Source organism: Antennarius striatus, chromosome 8 (assembly GCF_040054535.1).
Source record: "Antennarius striatus isolate MH-2024 chromosome 8, ASM4005453v1, whole genome shotgun sequence".
In the NCBI taxonomy this organism is placed as follows: Eukaryota; Metazoa; Chordata; class Actinopteri; order Lophiiformes; family Antennariidae; genus Antennarius; species Antennarius striatus.
In genome coordinates, this window is record NC_090783.1 from 20272869 (window position 1) to 20291915 (window position 19047).

A 19047-nucleotide genomic window follows, 5' to 3' on the forward strand; every position below is an offset into this window, starting at 1 on the left:
TGACTTTTTACACGGCGGATGCTGGTTGGTTGCTCTTGCTTGAGGCTGAGTTGTGGCAATTACTTTCTTCCGCCTCTCTGATTATGTTCATTATGGCTGACAGTGCATAGAATTCATTTTTCAAAACAAAATTATGGAACTTTTGAACTTCCAAAATAAATTGTGAACTGTATAAGTATTTTCCAGTTGACGTTCTTTGGAAAATGTCCTTGTTGGAAGTAATTTGCATATAGCAACCTTGTTGGTTCCAGCTATTCTTCACTTTAAAGTAAAAAAAAAAGGAGTTTTCCTGAATGTTGGAGCTGTTTGAATTTGATTGTTGAGTAACTAAAAAAATCACAGTTCATTCTGACTATTGAGTAAAGATTCCAGAAAGCAGGTTTCACAGATGTACACAACTCACGGTGGCGCAGCGGGTAGCGCTGTTGCCACACAGCACGGCGGGTCCCGGTTTGAGTCCCGCTCTGTGTGGAGTTTGCATGGTCTCCCCGGGGCTGCGGGGGTTCTCCGGATTCCTCCCACCTCCAAAAACACGCACTTCAAGTTGATTGGCCGGTCCCAAATTGCCCATAGTGTGTGACAGTGTGTGCGTGCATTGTTTGTCTGTCTCTGTGTGGCTCTGCGGTGCACTGGCGTCGAACCCAGAGTTTCCCCCGCCTCACACCTTCAGTCAGCTTGGACAGGCTCCAGCTCCCCGTGACTCGCCACAGCGGATGAAGTGGAAGTTGATGAATAAATGAATGAATGAATGATTGAATGTACTGTTATGTTATATTTTTTTAGACCGGAAAACAAAGTCTGAATCATCCACTCCTCTTAGTCTGCATCTATTTGGAATTTTAAGTAAAATAGGGTTCTCTTGTGCCAAAGAGACTAATGTATTGATCTTCCCTGAGAAAAAAAATCCAAATTTAATCAATGAATGAAGAATCTCTCAAGTTCCCCAGCCATGGAAAAATCTAAAGTATACAATCTGCATATCTACACTCTGGAGAAACAATAGCATATATATAAATAGGACCATAATAAGATCTTGCTCTATCTCTCCCTCCCTCTATCTCTCTAACTCTGGCTGCCTCTTTCTCGCTCTCCCTCCCTCCCCCTCTCCCACACACACACACACACACACACACACACACACACACACACACACACACACACACACACACACACACACACACACACACACACACACACACACACACACACACACACAGAGGCTCTGGGGAGATGCACAACTACCAGACATGAGCGACTCCGGTTCGCAACTATGGAGCAACAAGACAAAGTGATGGAGAGTGGAGACATTTACAGGTTTGAGTCTGTGAGAGAAATACCTCGAAGATTAATGAAAAAGAAACAAGGATAACAAGAAGAGAGGACAACTGAAGCAGCTTTCCACCAGGATGAAACCAAGTGATTACATCTGCAGGGAGATCAAGGTAATAATTTACCGTCGTTTATGTTCATATTCTTACTTGTTGGAACTCTACTGGGAAGTTTAGGCAAAGGGAAAATCCAATTTTTCAGTTCTTTTGACTACCGTTTAAAAATACTTTTCAAAAAGAGAGTAAGAAACTGTAACCCTCTGCAAGTCCTGCAATAGATGTGTGTGTTGCTGCTTTATATAACTAAGCTACCCAGAAAACGCAATCAATAGAGTCAAAACGGTCATATGGCTGAGCAACTCAACTGTAAAATTTGTTAACAGAGAGAGAGAGTCAGACTTTAAGGGTCAAAATCATTTTCAGAGTTGGGATAGTATTCAGCAATACTCCCCACCTTTCTGCACCCAGTTGTCAAATATTCCTGCAGGCTCTGCATTGATTGGTAGCACTGGATAACTCCTGTGGCCTCAGCGAAACAAGCAATATACGAACCACCGATGGACAGTCTAGATGTTCTCCTGCAGTGAAGCATTTACAAAAACTGAAATGTCACTTTACCCTAACTTATTCTCAATTGTTGTAAATAGATGTTTTAAAAGCGGAGGATGAAGCAGCAGATTTAGTGCATTTATCAAGTTGATTTGAATTCAGACATTAATTCAATGACAGAGATTTCTCAGGGGTGTGAGAATTGTTAATATTAATTTCTTTATTAAAGTAGGAATACTGTAACACACAAAAAAAAATGGACTTAAAATGTTGTTAAATAAAAACATGTAATTATTTATCATTTATAGCCTCATGATTCATCATTCACCACCCAATGATCTGAACAAATAAGCTCTATTTGCTCTAGTTATAGTGTCTCTTCACAAAGAAACACACCAAACTGTGTGACGAAGCACTATGTGATGCCTTGAAAGCCATGACATCACGGTCTTTGTCTTTTAGAGAAGCACTTCCACTGGCAGGAGGGCAAAACAACAACAGAGAAGGTAGATGCTTTTTATTTGCATACTCTTTTTGTGTGAGCAAGTCTTCCACTTCCCTGTCTAGATAGTATTACACATGGGAGTAACATCCCCTGACGTCATAATCCCTTCATCTTAATCTGTATCTTTTCTCACACGGTGTCCAACGTGAAGGACTATACACACAAAAACCCATTGTTTTAGTCCACAATTTTAATTAAGGTTCTTTCTTTTGTTCCTTCCTTCCCTCCTTCCTTCCTTCCTTTCTCCCTTCCTTCTTTCTTTCCCTCCCTCCTTCCTTCCCTCCTTCCTTCCTTCCTTCCTTCCTTCCTTCCTTCCGTCTTTATCCCATCTCATATCATGGATGTCAGATTACACAAAAGGTCTTAAACCAGGTCATGCAGCAACTGCCATCCACCTATCATATTTGGAGATTAAGGGACATAGTAATCTGGTATTTGACGCGACTTTCTCCATCCTTTCTTTTGCTTTGGATTACAGTACTACACTGTAATACAAGTCAGGTTAGCTGCTCTGTCATACATTTATAAGAGATGCATCAAACACTAGGTGTGTCTGTTATTATGAACAGTGCTGTAGGGGCTGAGGGATGACATACAGTTCTTCTGTCTGATTTTCAGGTTACATGTTGAACTTCAGCTATGCCTTCATATCTCATTTTGTCTATCACTTCATCTCCTCCTCCCCACAAGTTTATTCACATGATAAACCATCACTACACACACACACACACACACACACACACACACACACACACACACACACACACACACACACACACACACACACACTCCAGCGAGAGGAGAAATGTTCCCATGACTACAGCAACAACAGTAACTGTAACATACTATTAATTACTGCCACTTTTCCCCAGGGCTTGTCTCAACAGAAAAAAAACACAACACATCAGGCGGTCGTATTCCAACTACAGTCACCTGCAAAAATACTGAACAAGACCTTAGGTCATGTAACTATACATTTACTATAAAGAAGCAAAACAAAAACATTTATATATTTTTTAAATTCTTCAATTTTCAATTAGTCAAACATGCTTCATGCTGTTGATGTATAAAATGATGTGATTTATAGGTAAAAAACCTACTTTTGTGCGTTGGTATGATTATTAGTTTGGCAGTTATTCAGGAAAAACGATATTTCACTGATGATGTTTGTCCTCGGATCTAGTTCAGAAACGGTTGAAGAAACAACATTTTTGATCATCAATTTTTAATCTGCACCATTTCATTTCATAATATGAAATTGTGATATGTCATAATGATAAAAATATGTAATATTATTATGTCTTATTACATGGAATTTTCTGTGCAGCCTTTTAAATTAAACATTGTGGATCACCAGACAGCAGGAATTTTATCCAAGAATGGTAGGAATAGTAAAATTAAAACAAAAATCCATCCATCCAGTCCATTTTCTTAAAATTCTAAATTTCTGACAAATTTTAGAACTCTGTGTGGCCCCCAAGTCCAAAAGTTTTCACACCCCTGCCCTAGACACATTGCCAGAACACCACAAGGTCATAAAGAAAAATCTTGTAAAGAATCTTTATTTTAATTTTTTTTTTTTTTTAAAAAGGGTCTAGATTATGATCTGAATCACGACCAGAATCTAATGGTTTTTATCTTGAACCACAGTACCCACCTCTTTGCAAAAATGTAATGACAAGAAGACAGCCGACCACTTGACCTCCTTATGTAGTCAAATAACAAGACACAGCAGGGTTATTTGCCACGTGAGTCTTACAAAACCAAAAGTGAAAAGATTATTTACAACCTAATGCCCTAGGCACAGAAAACTCTGTTTTAATGCTTGTAAATTCTGGTGTCATTCCATTTGCAATGAGTAGAATGTTTTTCATGGCACAAAATTAGAAGCAAACATAAGGCATTAGATCAAATAACAACATATGAAATAACAAATAGGGCGGCACGGCGGCGCAGTGAGTAGCACTGTTGCTGCACAGCAAAGCTAGTTCCAGGTTCGAATCCCACTTTGTGTGGAGTTTGCATGTTCTCACCGTGTCTGCGTGAGTTCTTTCCGGGTTTTCCGGCTTCCTCCCACCTCCACAAACATTCCCACTTCCTCCCACCTCCACAAACATGCACTTCAGGGTCCCAAATTGCCTGTAGGTGTGAGTGTGTGCGTGACTGGTTGTCTGTCTGCATGGGACTCCGGGGTGCACTGAAGTTCTGCCGATATGTAACCTGCCTCACGCCCCCAGTCGGCTAGGATAGGCTCCAGTTCCCCAAAAGAAGCCGGTTTTGAAAATGAATGAATGAATGAATGATAAAACTTTTTTTTTTAATTTTATATACTGATTTTAATCCCCGCAGGGAAATAAGTGGAACACTCTAGTTAGTTAGCAATCATGCATATATATATATATATATATATATATATATATATATATATATATATATATATATATATATATATATATATATATATATATATATATATATATATATATACAGTATATATATATACACAGTATATATGTATGTGTGTGTGTGTGTGTCAGCTAAAAATAGCTGACTCTAAATAAAATGAGGTGTTCCTCACTAACTAATAGCATTACTTGATGCGACTAGAGCAAACACACTGACATGTGAATTGTGTGAAGTTGTTCAATCCCAAAAATGATTTTTTGCTGCCACTGCTACGGTTGACCTGTGCGACCCAGCATATTGGCTGGTGTCTAAGGACACTAAGAAAAGGTCGTGATTCGACACAGATGACCCTGCTCCAGCTGTGGGCGTTACCACACTGACGTAATTGTCTGCAAAACTACTCTACACCCAACCAATCAGCAGCCAGTCCTTAACATCTGTCCTTGGCGTAACAGGAAAAAGAGGCTGTCCACTTCATACACAACAGGATCACCCAGCTCACGTAAATTCTGGGCTTTATGTGTCGACTACATGCCTTTATTTGTTTCTGTTTGTGTGCACTTGCTGGTGACGTAGCAATAACAAACAAAGATTTTTAAATTGCAGTTGTCAGAGAGGAAGACGATCCATACCACCTTTCCTCAGTGCAGTCCTGTTGTGTACATTTTTTTCAGCCAAGGTGATTCATACAGAATAAAACATAACACAATAAAGACCTTTTGTATCGTTCGCATTCAAATCCTGTTATGCAACCCTGAGCTTTTGGGTTACTCCTGGTTCACAGCTTGCTGACATAATAAGCTGAGTGAAATCACCCTCAAACCTTGTCAACAGGCCAAACAGCAGATCAATTGTTCCTCTAGCAGTGGATTACCAGTGATTCATCTCTTTTTTAGACCTTTGTCCTTCCACTCATTGTCTGGTTTTCCAACACTGGTTCGCCTGAAGGACCCTAAGGCTAACCACTGGCCAAGACCTAATCAATAAGCTTTCATCACACAAAGCAGTCTGGTATGCACTGTGCACAAAGAAAAGGTCAAAATTTGTAGGGAGAGACTTTTGATTTGTCCGATTTTTAGGCCTCTGGTTGAGTGTCTCTATGGTGGAAATGCTCATCTGGTTATGTCTGTTTTAGTTCAGTTAGACAGTTTGAATGATGTTGTTCACACCGCAGCATTCAGTAGTTGTTCAAGTTCATGTTAGCATGTTGAAGTTAGACTTAAATCTTGTATACCTTTACTGAGTCTTGCATTAGAAAATATGCTGTGCCATTGTGACAACTAAAGAAATATTCTCTTTATTCCCTTTGTTTACAGAAAATGAAGGCAGTACTCATATCAAATTCAAGATAGACCTGTGTTCATACTACTTCTCGGGAAAGCAACAGAACTTTAATGGTTGGAACTGCCTGCCCCAACCTACATTATTGCCCTTGCAGACATAGCCTGATGATCACCAGTGCCATGGGAGCGGTGCGCATTAACAGGTAAGACAGGATTTTAAAAAATTCATTCCTTTTCAATGAAAAAAAGAACTCCTCCAAGCACAAAAGGCAAAAGATATTCTTCTCCCACCAGCAATGTGCTGGCATCTCATCCGGGGCAAACCCTGCTTCTTACCTGTAGACAGCTCTAATTAAACAGAACAATATACCATTAGGTATAACATCTCTTATAACAGCTTGTCTTACCTTTTACCCAGGTCACCAGATGTTACAAATATAAATTCCTTACAATATTTCAAATCATAAAAAAAGACATTTTATCTAAAATGTCTGTTTAACTAAACTTCACACGGTTCACCAAATAATCATGAAAACCAAAAAGGGTTTCGATATTGTATTTTTTAGTTACATCACCTCAAACACACAGACTAGTTGCCATCAGATGAACTTTTACTTTTGTAACGATTAACAAATGTGGAAAGCCCATGTTTGCGTGGGTAGGCGTATTAAATAAGATAGATGAAGATTAATAAAGTGTCAATTTCTCTGAACTCATTTTCTCCCCTCTGTTCTTCAAGATACAGCATCGTTTCCACAGATGATGACGCTCTGAAGATCTCCAGCCTGGGCCTGTACAATGGCCACAGTTCGTTGACTCAGCAGACAATCTCCGGGTCCTGCATGCGAGGGGAAGAAGACGGGGGAGAGTGTCCAGAGAATGATGAAGGAAGAGGGGCATTGACTTTGAGAGTGACAAATGAGCCCATCGTCCACAACCTCTGCCACACCTCACCCTCATGCCACCTGGGCCTGGACGTGGACACCGGTCGACTGCGCAGCCGCTTTGTAAAGAAGAATGGTCAGTGCAATGTCGTCTTCAACAACATGGAGGATAAGCCACGTCGATACTTGGCTGACATTTTCACTACCTGCGTGGACATACGCTGGCGTTACCTGCTGCTAATTTTCACCACCACCTTCCTTCTGTCTTGGCTGCTGTTTGGCTTGATCTTCTGGGGCGTGGCACTTGCTCATGGAGACTTTGACCTTTACTTTCCTATGCAGGAAGGCAATCCCCAAAGCAGTGGAGTGAAAGGGAAAGACGAATGGCGGCCATGTATTCTCCACATCCAGGGATTCATTGGGGCATTCCTCTTCTCCATAGAGACTCAGACAACTATTGGATATGGTTTTCGTTGTGTCACAGAAGAGTGCCCAGTTGCTGTGGTTACTGTGGTTGTACAGTCCATTGTGGGTTGCATCATTGACTCCTTTATGATTGGCACCATCATGGCAAAGATGGTGCGGCCCAAAAAGCGGGCACAGACTCTACTCTTCTCGCACCACGCTGTCATAGCTCTGAGAGACGGTAAATTATGCCTCATGTGGCGCCTGGGGAACATGCGCAAAAGTCACATTGTTGAAGCACATGTGCGCGCTCAGTTTATTAAACCACATGTCACAGCGGAGGGCGAGTACCTCCCTTTGGAGCAAACAGACATTGACGTTGGATATGATGACGGGCTGGATCGGCTTTTTTTGGTCTCACCACTTGTGATCGTCCATGAGATCAACAAAAACAGTCCACTGTATAACTTAAGCTGTGCTGACCTGCAGAAGGAGGACTTTGAGATTGTGGTAATCCTGGAGGGGATGGTGGAGGCCACGGCCATGACCACTCAGGCCCGGAGCTCTTATTTGGCCAGGGAGATCCTGTGGGGTCACCGCTTTGAGCCTGTGGTCTTTGAAAAGAGTAACCGCTACCACGTGGACTATTCTCGCTTCCACAAGACCTATGAAGTGCCCTCTACACCTCACTGCAGCGCCAGGGAACTGAGCCAGTTGACCGTTGGTGGTGGGCAGTCCTCATCCTCCAGCTCAAGTTACTCCCGCTCTCCATCACCATTTGCCTTGAGGGCATCCGGCCACCTATTAGGCACTCACTCCCCCAGCACCTTCTGCTATGAGAACGAGGTGGCTTTGTGCTGTGGGGATGATGAGGATGAGGAAGGTGTGAAAGAGGAAGCTGTAAGCTTGAATGTAAGGAGTGAAAGAGATATCACGATGAGAGATGACATTCACTTGGGTTTCAAAGAGACATTTGTGGAGGAAAAGAAAGTAGAGATGCTGTGTGTATTGGACTCAGGGAGTCAGCTCAGCCTGGACAGACTTCAGCCCACGCTACCTTTATACATCAGCAGAGAGTCAGGGGTATAGCCAACGGTGATGGCTGCAGTTGTGTTTATTTCCTCTTTTTGTCTGTGTGCATCCAAGCAAATTATTGAAGTACTGGACAAAAAAAAATAAAAAATCAAAGATGGAAGACACATTTTAAACAATAATGATGGAAGAGAAGGATTCTCTCTGAAGCTATCACACAGTTCACTCAGCTTTAGGTCATAACTCCCTGTGGTTTCAGTTTTAGTTCATCTCAGTTTACGTTCGGCTGTATTTTTAAAAATGATGTCTGTGCATTTTTCTCAAATTATTGGGTATTTTCACATGAAGTATCTTGTCTTATTTAATACGAGAGGTCATGCTCGACAGTCATGTCAAATATTGTTTTTCTTGTTTTCCGTGTAAATATGATGCGCTTTTGTTTTGATGATAAAATGGTGACTCATCAAAAATCGTATTTAGGTTAAATGGAAGCATGACACAAACACCCAACTTCATCGTGCTTAATTTCTCTATTTTCTCTGTGTGAAACTAAATTATGTGTGTATGTTGTCCTCCTGTCTTCCTGCCTTAGTTCTTATACTTCCCACCTCCAAAAAATAGGTCTTTGTTTCTCCAAATTTAGCGTTTTTAATATTCTTTATGATAGAAAACAGGCTAAGATAATTTTGATCTGATCCATGACACAGTATTCAGATTTCAATAAGTACTGGTATACATAAAAAAGCACTTTATTCCACTATTATCAAAAAGTCAAATACTTTGCAACAGTGTGGTGTTTTGTATGAATAAAGCGACTAATAAACAACAGTAAATACTATTAACACTTGAACTGTCTCTGTTACATCTCTGTCTCAGATTGTCTTACTCATAAGATAGTCATAACAATCTTTCTGCATGAGAGAGAATGATACACATCTTCTTTTTAACTATACTATTTCCTCAAAAGAAGTGTTGTTTCCCTCCCGTCAAGCAACCAGAACTTCATGATTCTTAACTTTTCCTCTCAGTTTGGTTTACTCAGCCACCACATTGGTCCTTGTTGAAATGTTTAACTTATATAAGTGAACCGCACTCTAAAAACAAACATCAAGTTATCAAGATAATCATGGAAATGAAATTAAATTCTGTAAAAATCCATTCATTGCTCCTATGCATATGAAAAGGAAACCATTTAAAATAAAAAAAATAGATACTGGACTTGCATTTTTCTTCAGATCTATATGTTTTAATTGGGTTTATTGTGCCCCAAGACTTTCTTTCCACCACAGTTTATGGAGGCCCATTGTATAGTTTTGCACAATCCTATTTAAACACTATTAAACAGAGTATTTACAAATGTATCTCTTCATAAATATGTAATATTTATTTACGTCTCAAATTTCATTTGACAATTTTGTCATAAAGATTTTGTTTTGAATAAAGTTATAGAATTACATTTTTAAAGGAACAATGAGGGCATCGTCACCTTTATATGAACCAGGTGAAAAACACAGTTTGTGATGAAATGTCATCGCTGATAAATATTTGAGAACTGATGACGATACTCAGCTAGCATAGATCATTTTGTAGCTAGATATTTCTTACATCCCGCTTCAAAGTGGTACGTGTTTGTCCGTTTGTCCGTTCGTTAGTATGTCCACCAAATATCTTCACAACCGTTGCAGATAGACAGATGAAACAAAAGGGGGCAAAGGGGGTAAAATGAGATGATGACTTTGACCTTGAGAAAACTAGGTCAAGGTCAAATTTAAACTTTTGTACAGTCAGGAACCTGATAAGATAGAAAGACGAGGGAGAAGGCCAGTGTGAGTAAGACCATAGATCAAAGCTAGTGCTTTGATCTATGACAGCAGGCCAGAGCACTAGCTTTGATCTTTGACCTATGCAAATAGGTCAGGGTAAAATTTTGAATTCAGGGGTGTCGCAGGATGTTGCAGTCTGTGACTGCCTTGTTTTTAGATTGTGTGTGTGTGTGTGTGTGTGTGTGTGTGTGTGTGTGTGTGTGTGTGTGTGTGTGTGTGTGTGTGTGTGTGTGTGCGTGCGTGTGTGTGTGTGTGTTTGTGTGTGTGTGTGTGTGTCTGTGTGTGTGTGTGTGTGTGTGTGTGTGTGTGTGTGTGTGTGTGTGTGTGTGTGTGTGTGTGTGTGTTTGTGTGTGTGTGTGTGTGTTTGCTGAAAGAAGCAGGTCGAAGTGAAAAATGTTCACAGAAGGGAACATAAGCACCCAAAACTGAAAACAGAAGTCTGACTGTAGTACAAGCGCCACCATGTGGTTGAACGGTGACATCACAGTAAACAAAAATAAAACATTTTGACCACAAATCACACTGAACTGATCTGTGAAGGTTTGTTGGCATTATGTATTCTAACTTTTACAGCTATCACAATCATGAGTTAAAAAACCCTCCTACCTGCGGTTCAAAATCTCTCAAAGGAATCATGAGATGATTTTTTTGTGTTGGAAAAAAAAGAAAAAAGGTTTTCACTTCCTTTTCTCTGTTATCCCTCATGTCTCCACATAAGGACAATACTTTTGTCACAGAAAATCCTGTTAAGTTTTTTTTTTTTAAATTGTTTACTCTCCTGATTGATTTGTTAGATAAGCTTATCCCAAATATCTCTTCCGGTTTCCAGCAGTTATTTAACAGTTTCTCTTTCGGTCCTTTAGTCCTTCAGTGATTTAGATCTGTGTCAAATTGTGCTGGTTTTGTAACATTGCAAGTCTTTCATGCCTGGATTTATTCATTTTATTTTATTTTTGTCTTGCTTATCTGGAGACTACTGTAACTGTTCATGATTTTGGCAGAACTTTTAAAAAAGTCTATTTTGTAATCTTGATGAAAAACTAACCTAACAAACTAACATTCTGCTCTCAAATCACTTCAAAATTTAAAAAAGCAATTCAGAAAACTATATTCACAACTTTTAAAGATAATTGGCTATCACACCAGCAGCGAGGACTGTATGCAAATACTGCTTCGTTTTTTGTTGCGGAAATTTGGTGTAACTGCATCACGATGTAAACCACAAACTGTGTTTCTATCAAATCCCTCTTTAGACAAAAGGAGCAGAAGATAATTTGTGTTACTTCAGATTATCAGTAACATTCATAATTTAAAATTCCCTGCTTTTGTACCAACGCTGAGAGTAAACCCAACACTAACCTCTGAGCCACTGCTCCTCATTAACATGCTTTACAATTAGGACAATGTCATGCTCTAATTTTCCCCCTGCTGCTCCTTTTAGCCCCCTTACATGTTTACAATCCTCACTAGTCCAGACTAGGTGAGTGAAGCTCCGTCTATCATCCCTCTCTGCTGTAATCTGATCAGCCTATCTTTAACGTGGTTAAATGTCTTCACCTGTTTGCTCCAACAGACCACTTCCCTTGTGTGCAGTTTACCTTCTCTCCAGCTGACATCCCATCCTTGTCTCTGCAGCGGTTTTCTGATGCTGGTTAATTAACTGAACACCCCCCCCCCCCACACACACACACACACACACCATCAGCATCCATGAGGGAGAGCAGCTGGGTGACCTCTTTGACCTCCTTTGAGGCTGATAATGGCAGACTGGGATCTCTTCTAATAAGGTGGTGTGTGTTCATCCTCATCTAGGTTAAGTTTGTGAGCGTGCCCGTGTGCTTTCATGTATGTGACACCCCCGTATATCTCTGTGGCCTCTTGGGCCTTGCTGGCTGTTTGTGGCCTCAGGCTGTGCGACCAGAGCCGGTGACAGTGTGTGTGCTCAGCAGGGGACAGTATTTCGGTACTGCGAGCTGTGGCCGGGGGACCTTTGGTTTAATAATGAGCTGTTGTGTGATGGGGAGCTGTGAAGCAGTTCGCTGGGGGGAGACAGAGAAGCATTGTGCACATTTCAGCCCAGCAGAGGAGGCCTGACCGAGGCAGGCTGGGAAGCACCACAGGGCAAACATACTTCTGTCTGTCTGCTGTCTCTTCTTTCTGTCTGTCTGACCACTTTTATTTGAAACGCCCCAAATGTGATATTCCCATTACGGCTTTTCACCGGATTGTTATTACGTGGTTTGTGGTATTCATTTAAACAAAATATTCATATCTTGCTGTCCAAGGTGACCTAGATTCTGATCTTGAAGTTACATCAACCCCAATTTTTGATCATTTTTCCGTGATAACACCCCTCTGTCTCCCCTAATTCCCTATTGGTTCTTGGTGCTTTCAAAAAAGGTCAAATATGTCCCCAAAAATGATGAACAATACATGTTCTAAGGTATTGTACAATGCTTACATAACTATAGAGTCAATCCCAAAATTTAGAACTTTATAATGTTTGAAATATGCAACAGAATATTAACATGGTATGATGAATGGCTTTAAGTAAGAGTTTAATATTTTGGATAATCTTCATCTTTATCTGTTAAGCTTTTGTAAAAAGGACATAAATACATTTTCACACTTTATCTTGTTTAGTACAAATGAATAATAAACCAAGAAACGTAACATTACATGTTAATTGTGGAACTTTACTGGTGTTGTCAGGTGTGTTTTTTTTCTCCTTCTTGCTTCGATATTAGATGGACAGACACACAACATGACAGTCGTGTCCATTTTCTCATCTGAAACTTGCCATAAAATAAAATCAGCAGGTTTTCAAACGAGTTAAGACAATGTCTTCAAGTTAACTGTGAATTTGTGATTGACTAATGCCGACACTTCACGTTCTTGTCTGGTTTGCCTTGACTTTTGATGACTTTACAGAATTCTTCAACTATAACATTTTTGACCTTCACATTTGAAGACGCCATTCCGCTTTTTAACAGACGATTTCTGCAGATGCAGTAAGTCATGAAATAAAAATGAGTTACATAAAGTTTTCAGAAATGTTTAATTTACTTCAGTATTACTTTAATTTACCTCATGAAGTACATTTTAACACACATATTTGTACTTTGCGCGCATTGCATTCTCAAAAGCTTCTTACTGCAGTGGAGTAATTTGAAAATCAATCATTGAATGTTTTCCCAACATCCTGACAAGGAACACATATACACAAAACCCAACCACAAAGAAGAAGCAACTTTTATTTTTTCATGTCTGTTTTTTTTTTTTTTACGATGGTAATTCAGATTGAACACATTCTTTGCATGTTATAGGTTGACATAGGAAGTTGAAAGAGAGTTCTTTATCCCTGGGATTGATATTAACCTTATAAAAATATAAAGAGGTTCAATTAGGTCAGAGATTTACCTTTTTTCTTCAACTACTGTACATATCTGAGTTATACATCTTCAAATTTACTGAAGAAGTTGGGCCAATACGTCTATTTTTTTTACAGAAGGAAATTTACTTTTTACTTGAGAAGAGATAGTGAGAATTTTTGCCGCATCTGCCTTTCTACCACATCTGATTCAGATTTCAGATTAATATAGATTTCCTGTGACTACATAAGCCGTCCTCTGGGCCAAATCCATTACACCGATCAGACAATTGCATGCTCTCCACTTCCGTCCTTCCGTCTGCTTCCTGGCTCATCTGACTGCTTCTGAGCATCTGAGGGCCTGAACACCTCTCCGTGCTCTGATGGTTTAAATGTATGTCCAGAAATCTCCTCTGTCAAAAACCAGCGACAACCAAACAAAATAAATCCAAATTTCATAAATAAGGGCAGTCACAAATCACTGTATTTTTTATTATCTGCTCCAAAATATCCATCCATCTTTCTGTCATTTTGCCTTTTAAGTTGTCCTCTGTTCGGACAACAACAGACTCTTTCATGTAGACATCTTTTCCTCAGGCCCCTTAGGCTCTCTCCCTCTTTCTCTTTCGTTCACACAGACTAATTAAATGTTCTGAAAAGAACTCATGATTGTAAAGTCTGAACTACTTTCTCCCTGTCATTTCTTCCCTGTCTGCTAAAAACTATCATAAAAATTCATATTGGATTATTAGTTATTCTCAATAATGCAATTTAAACGTTGTTATGAAAATCAAGACAAGGACACTTTTGTTTTTATAAAAATATCACTTTATTTGTGGTTTAACATCAGTTTATGCCCGAGAAGTATTACAACATACCAGATAAAATATGTGACATCTGGGTTTCCATTTTTCTGATTATCGAAAACATGAAGACTTTTTTTAACTTCTTTTACAAACAGAAGAGTATTTAATATCTTGCTTTGGCAAAAGTTTAAGCAACTCCCAGACTTTAGTGATTAAATTTTTTTTTAAAAAGAAAGAAAAAAAAAAGAAAGGTGTGATAGAATTAAACAGAAGTGAAATATTCAGGTGCAACTCACAAAATAATACTGTGAGAAAAAGCACACACACACACACACACACACACACACACACACACACACACACACACACACACACACACACACACACACACACACACAACAAAGATGCTTTAACAAGATCTAAATGTGCAAAAGACAGAAATATTGAACAGCGTTAGACAATTCATGCAAACCAGTTTAAGACATTTTTGTTCTGATGATGTTTTCTATACCAAAGACTTTATAATGACAACAAGAAGGTGGAAAAAGTTGGTTAGGTTATAAATGAAGTATTCAGGCTAATTACATCATTTGTCCATCAATCAGTCAACACGAACTTTAGTATTCCAACAGAAAACTGAGTTCTATGCAGAAGTAGAAACATATTTCTAAATTCTGTGGTTCCAACTATATAAACTACAAAACCTACTCCTTTGTTTCTTTTATTTGATTTACATGATTTTAAGATCTTAAACAATTCAATCACAGCCAAGTACGATGTTTGACAATCCAGAATAAAAAATAAATCAGTGACTCAAACACAAACTAACAAAAATCCAAAGTCCAAATGTTCCAAATCTACTCTTTATTATAAGTTATAAGACAGAGAGAGTAACTGCTCATTACAGAAATACTAAATGTTAAACAAAACATCTGCATGGTGTTATGCAGATTAAATCTGTCAGGAAAACAATATCAGCAGAAGCATATTTGTACAATTAAGTGAGGAAATATTTGTAACTGCTGATTTTGTCTGTACAACTTGCTCAAGGGAGGAATTTTAAATGTTGCCAACAACCGACACAAATGCATGACTAAACAACGTGATGCACGTATGACCGACGGGCAAAATCGTCATAGTCACAATATGAAGGCCACCATTGTCTACATCGCCATCACCCTATTTTCTTCATTATCATGACCATCACCAAGTTTCACCATCCTTCTGAGTCTGAGTCAGACACACAAATATGTCCGTTTTTTTTAAAAACTTATTTTCAAGAATTTCTCGCTCACTATTGCTTTTTTATGTCATCAGAAATTGAATTGACTTTTAAATAAAAAAATATAATATATGCCTTCACTCAGTTGTTCATTTCCAATTCCTCCATTTCTCTTTTAGGCTGAAGTTGTCACAAAGAGATGCGGACACAGCAAAACCCAGAACAATAGGCCATTCATGATGCCCTGCAATGCAATGATGATCCTGCTCTGCCCTCCGCCCCCCATCCTGCACCAGCCTCCACAGCTGCACAGGAATGTGGTCCAACAAGTTACCCCCCACCCCACCCCACCCCCTTCACTGCTGCCCCCACCACCATCACTACCACCGCCACCACCTCACCAGTGCTGCCACCATCACAACCGAAGCCCCTCTCTCCCAAATAAAAGAGACGAAGAAGGCAAGAAACCATAGAGGAGGGAAACTCTGCAGATGGAGCACAAAGAGAGGATTCATGCTTGGTGACATACACTCCCAGAGAAAAAAGAGGGGGACCCATTTAAGTGTGGTGCAGCTGCACTAATTTAGAGGGTGAAAATGGGCAAAGAAAGGCGAGGCAGTGGTCGGATAGAGAATCATTTTTTATTCATCCCTATGGATGGCGTGTCACTGCATCATCAACAGAAAGGAGGCATGATAGATAAATCCAGAAAACACCTGCAATGCCCTCTTTGATCATTTTGCCCATTTGCTTCCAACATAATTCAAAAATCAAATAAGTGCATTAGCCACTTGTTGCATCCTCCATGATTCAAATTTTGCTCATGACCTGTTATCACAAACCATGTCTTTTATATTCTGAGCCATGTGCAAATACTTCAGATGACTTCTAGTCATCTTTTGTTACTGAACGTTCTTGGCACAAAGCCCCCGGAGTCATGGAAATGTTGTCTCCCACTTCTTTTGCCATGTCTTCATTATAAGACATTAGATGAGGGATAATTAATGGGATGTACAGTACGAATGACTGAGTCAAAATATTTGAATCACATGAAGTTTAGCTCATCTGGCTACAGAGCTGGAATTCCCCGTTCACGACCACTGAACTCTAATGATTTTCAAACATACCCTAAGAGAATTCAGTCATGAATTAAGCAGTGTTTATCACAAACCAAGAAAATGTGAAGGAACAACCAAAAGCATGACATCAACAGAAAAAAAACATATTATAAATGGATATTTTTCAACCTGCATCCTGAGATCCTGAGATGGAAAAAAAAAAAAAAAAAACACGGTTCTGGACCATTTCTGACATTGACTTTCAGAACGTTTTGTCAAATTTGTTATCAGTCAGAACAAAAGACTCCATTCATTTCAGGCCCAAAATGCCCATTGAGATGGGAATGAATACTTTCCACTAATTATACATCAGTTTAATGCAGAATGTGACCTAGCATGTGAATGCTTGACCGCAGTACATGCTTCCCTTATCTGCAGCCGTCTCACACTCTCTCTAAAACTATCTGCATGTCTGTCTTTTTTCTGTCTGACTCTTTCATTCCATTCATTGTCAGATATGAGGAATTTCCCCTCAGAACTGCTTGAATATGACGGACAAAATGAATGATCGTTCTGTCTTTCCTATATCCATAATAATCCAAACCAAAATATTCTACAGACATGGGATGTACGATTTACATGTGAAAGAAGTCCGCCCCAAAAATCAACATGCATGCACCTGAAGCCTGACTCTTTGACAGCTCCCTTGATGGTCATGACCTTTGACCTCTCTGCTGATCATGAGATTGTGTCTTCCCAACCTCTCCTGCAGGACCAGCAGGAAACAGACTCTTGTGACCCAGTGGTCTGTGTATCCACAGAGAAGCCCGTTACTGTGGTCACATGGCAGGTTAGTTGAGGGACTGATGGAAACATGTGAGTTCTATTTTCTTACAAGTCTCAGCTTCCCCAAGGCTCAAGATAGAAAAGTACAGGCCACAGATGTCAGAAATGTCTGAAAATGCATTTAAGCTTGAAACAGCATGAAGAAAACAAGACTGACATTTTATGCCATTATTCCAGTTCCACTTGAATAATGTGATTTCTATATGTGATTCTTTGGTGACAGGTTATCCACAGGTTGTTTCAGTCGCTAAAATCAAGTCGGCTTATATCTTTATAAAAACAAGCACTTAACAGGTTTTTTTTAATTTATTGTGCCGAAATGTTACACACCAACGCTTAAAATTTGAATGTTTAAATGTGATATAAACTGTTTGCAGTTTAAAAAGCCTTGGATGTTAAAAGAAAGACTTTTTTGGACATCAAAATAACATTCAAAGAACATGAAAGTCACACTTTTTCACCCTGAATTCTATGTCTTCATTTTTTGGTTTATTTATTTTATTGTTGCCATTACGAGACATAACCTATACAGCGCTTTTTATCAGTGACCCATTTTAATTATACAAATTGATTTACTGTCCCACCTCATTGAGTCAGGGTGCTCCTCTTTTTTTTATCATAAACTCTGTTTGCTCTGTTTTACTAACACTGACCAGTTACAACTTTTGAAATTAATCATTTTGGCCGAATAGCTTTCAATGAATCACCTAAACTAAATACGCAGATGTGTGATAAGAAAAGCAGGCGAAGTGAAAATATAAAACAGTTTAAAACGAAATAATTTTAAGGACAAACTGGAATTTAGAGACATGCAGATCAGTTTCTAGAAAATAAATCGTTCTATTTCTGGACGGTAACAGATGAAGGACTCATGAAAAGGTATTTCCTTTATTTTACTTTACTTTATTACTAACAGCGATAAATTTGACATTCTCAGTCAGTATTACAAACAAATGCCTCTGCTAAAGACCGTAGAACCAACTTTTTGAGGCCTTTGAGATACATAAAAAAATTAAAATACTCAATAAAGAGAAATCCTAAACGTTTACCTCGTTCTATGCATTTCATTCGTTTTGAGAAATATTCAAGATATTGAAAAAAACATTTTTTTTTAAACATCGGACGCCTTTAAGTAATATCTCAAGCTTTGCTGTGTCTTCAGTCTATTTCACTATAGGTCTAAAAGTTTACTGGAAACTACACATTATTAATAACATAAATAGTAGATGCTATATAATAAAAACCTTATTGTTCTCTTGAAAAAATTTAACAAATACTCGATCATTTAAAAGAGTGAGCATAAGAAATAATGAAAGCAGAAGAAGAGAAAATACAAATTATTTTTACTAGATATGATCCAAAATTTCTATTAATAAATCCCATTCACGTTGTTGTTGTTGTTGTTGGGGGTTTTTTTGGACACAAAATAAATTTTAATCCTCAAATTTCTAACTCCTTTGCCCCTGGAGCTTTCTTTCGTTTCGAATCAATATTTTCACCACTAAACTTTAAAACACACCGTTCACTAAA

General features: G+C 38.9%; 1 protein-coding gene across 2 annotated transcripts; it reads left to right on the plus strand.

Moving 5' to 3' along the window:
* Window positions 1–1271: 1271 nt before the first annotated feature.
* LOC137600022 (ATP-sensitive inward rectifier potassium channel 12-like) lies at window positions 1272–8449 on the plus strand. 2 transcript variants are annotated; one of them, XM_068321351.1, is made up of 4 exons: window positions 1272–1442; window positions 2340–2383; window positions 6105–6274; window positions 6811–8449. In XM_068321351.1, exons 3-4 carry the CDS (start codon window positions 6183–6185, stop codon window positions 8447–8449), a joined length of 1731 nt encoding a protein of 576 aa, XP_068177452.1. In that variant the 5' UTR covers window positions 1272–1442; window positions 2340–2383; window positions 6105–6182. The 2 variants fall into 2 exon arrangements, with proteins under 2 accessions (XP_068177452.1, XP_068177453.1); XM_068321352.1 differs by lacking the exon at window positions 2340–2383.
* The last annotated feature ends 10598 nt before the right edge of the window (window positions 8450–19047 follow it).

Coding starts and splice junctions, on each gene's coding strand:
- LOC137600022 (XM_068321351.1), top strand. CDS start 6,183: ATGGTTGGAACTGCCTGCCCCAACCTACATTATTGCCCTTGCAGACAT. Junction 6,275..6,810: donor GGAGCGGTGCGCATTAACAG/GTAAGACAGGAT, acceptor CTGTTCTTCAAG/ATACAGCATCGTTTCCACAG.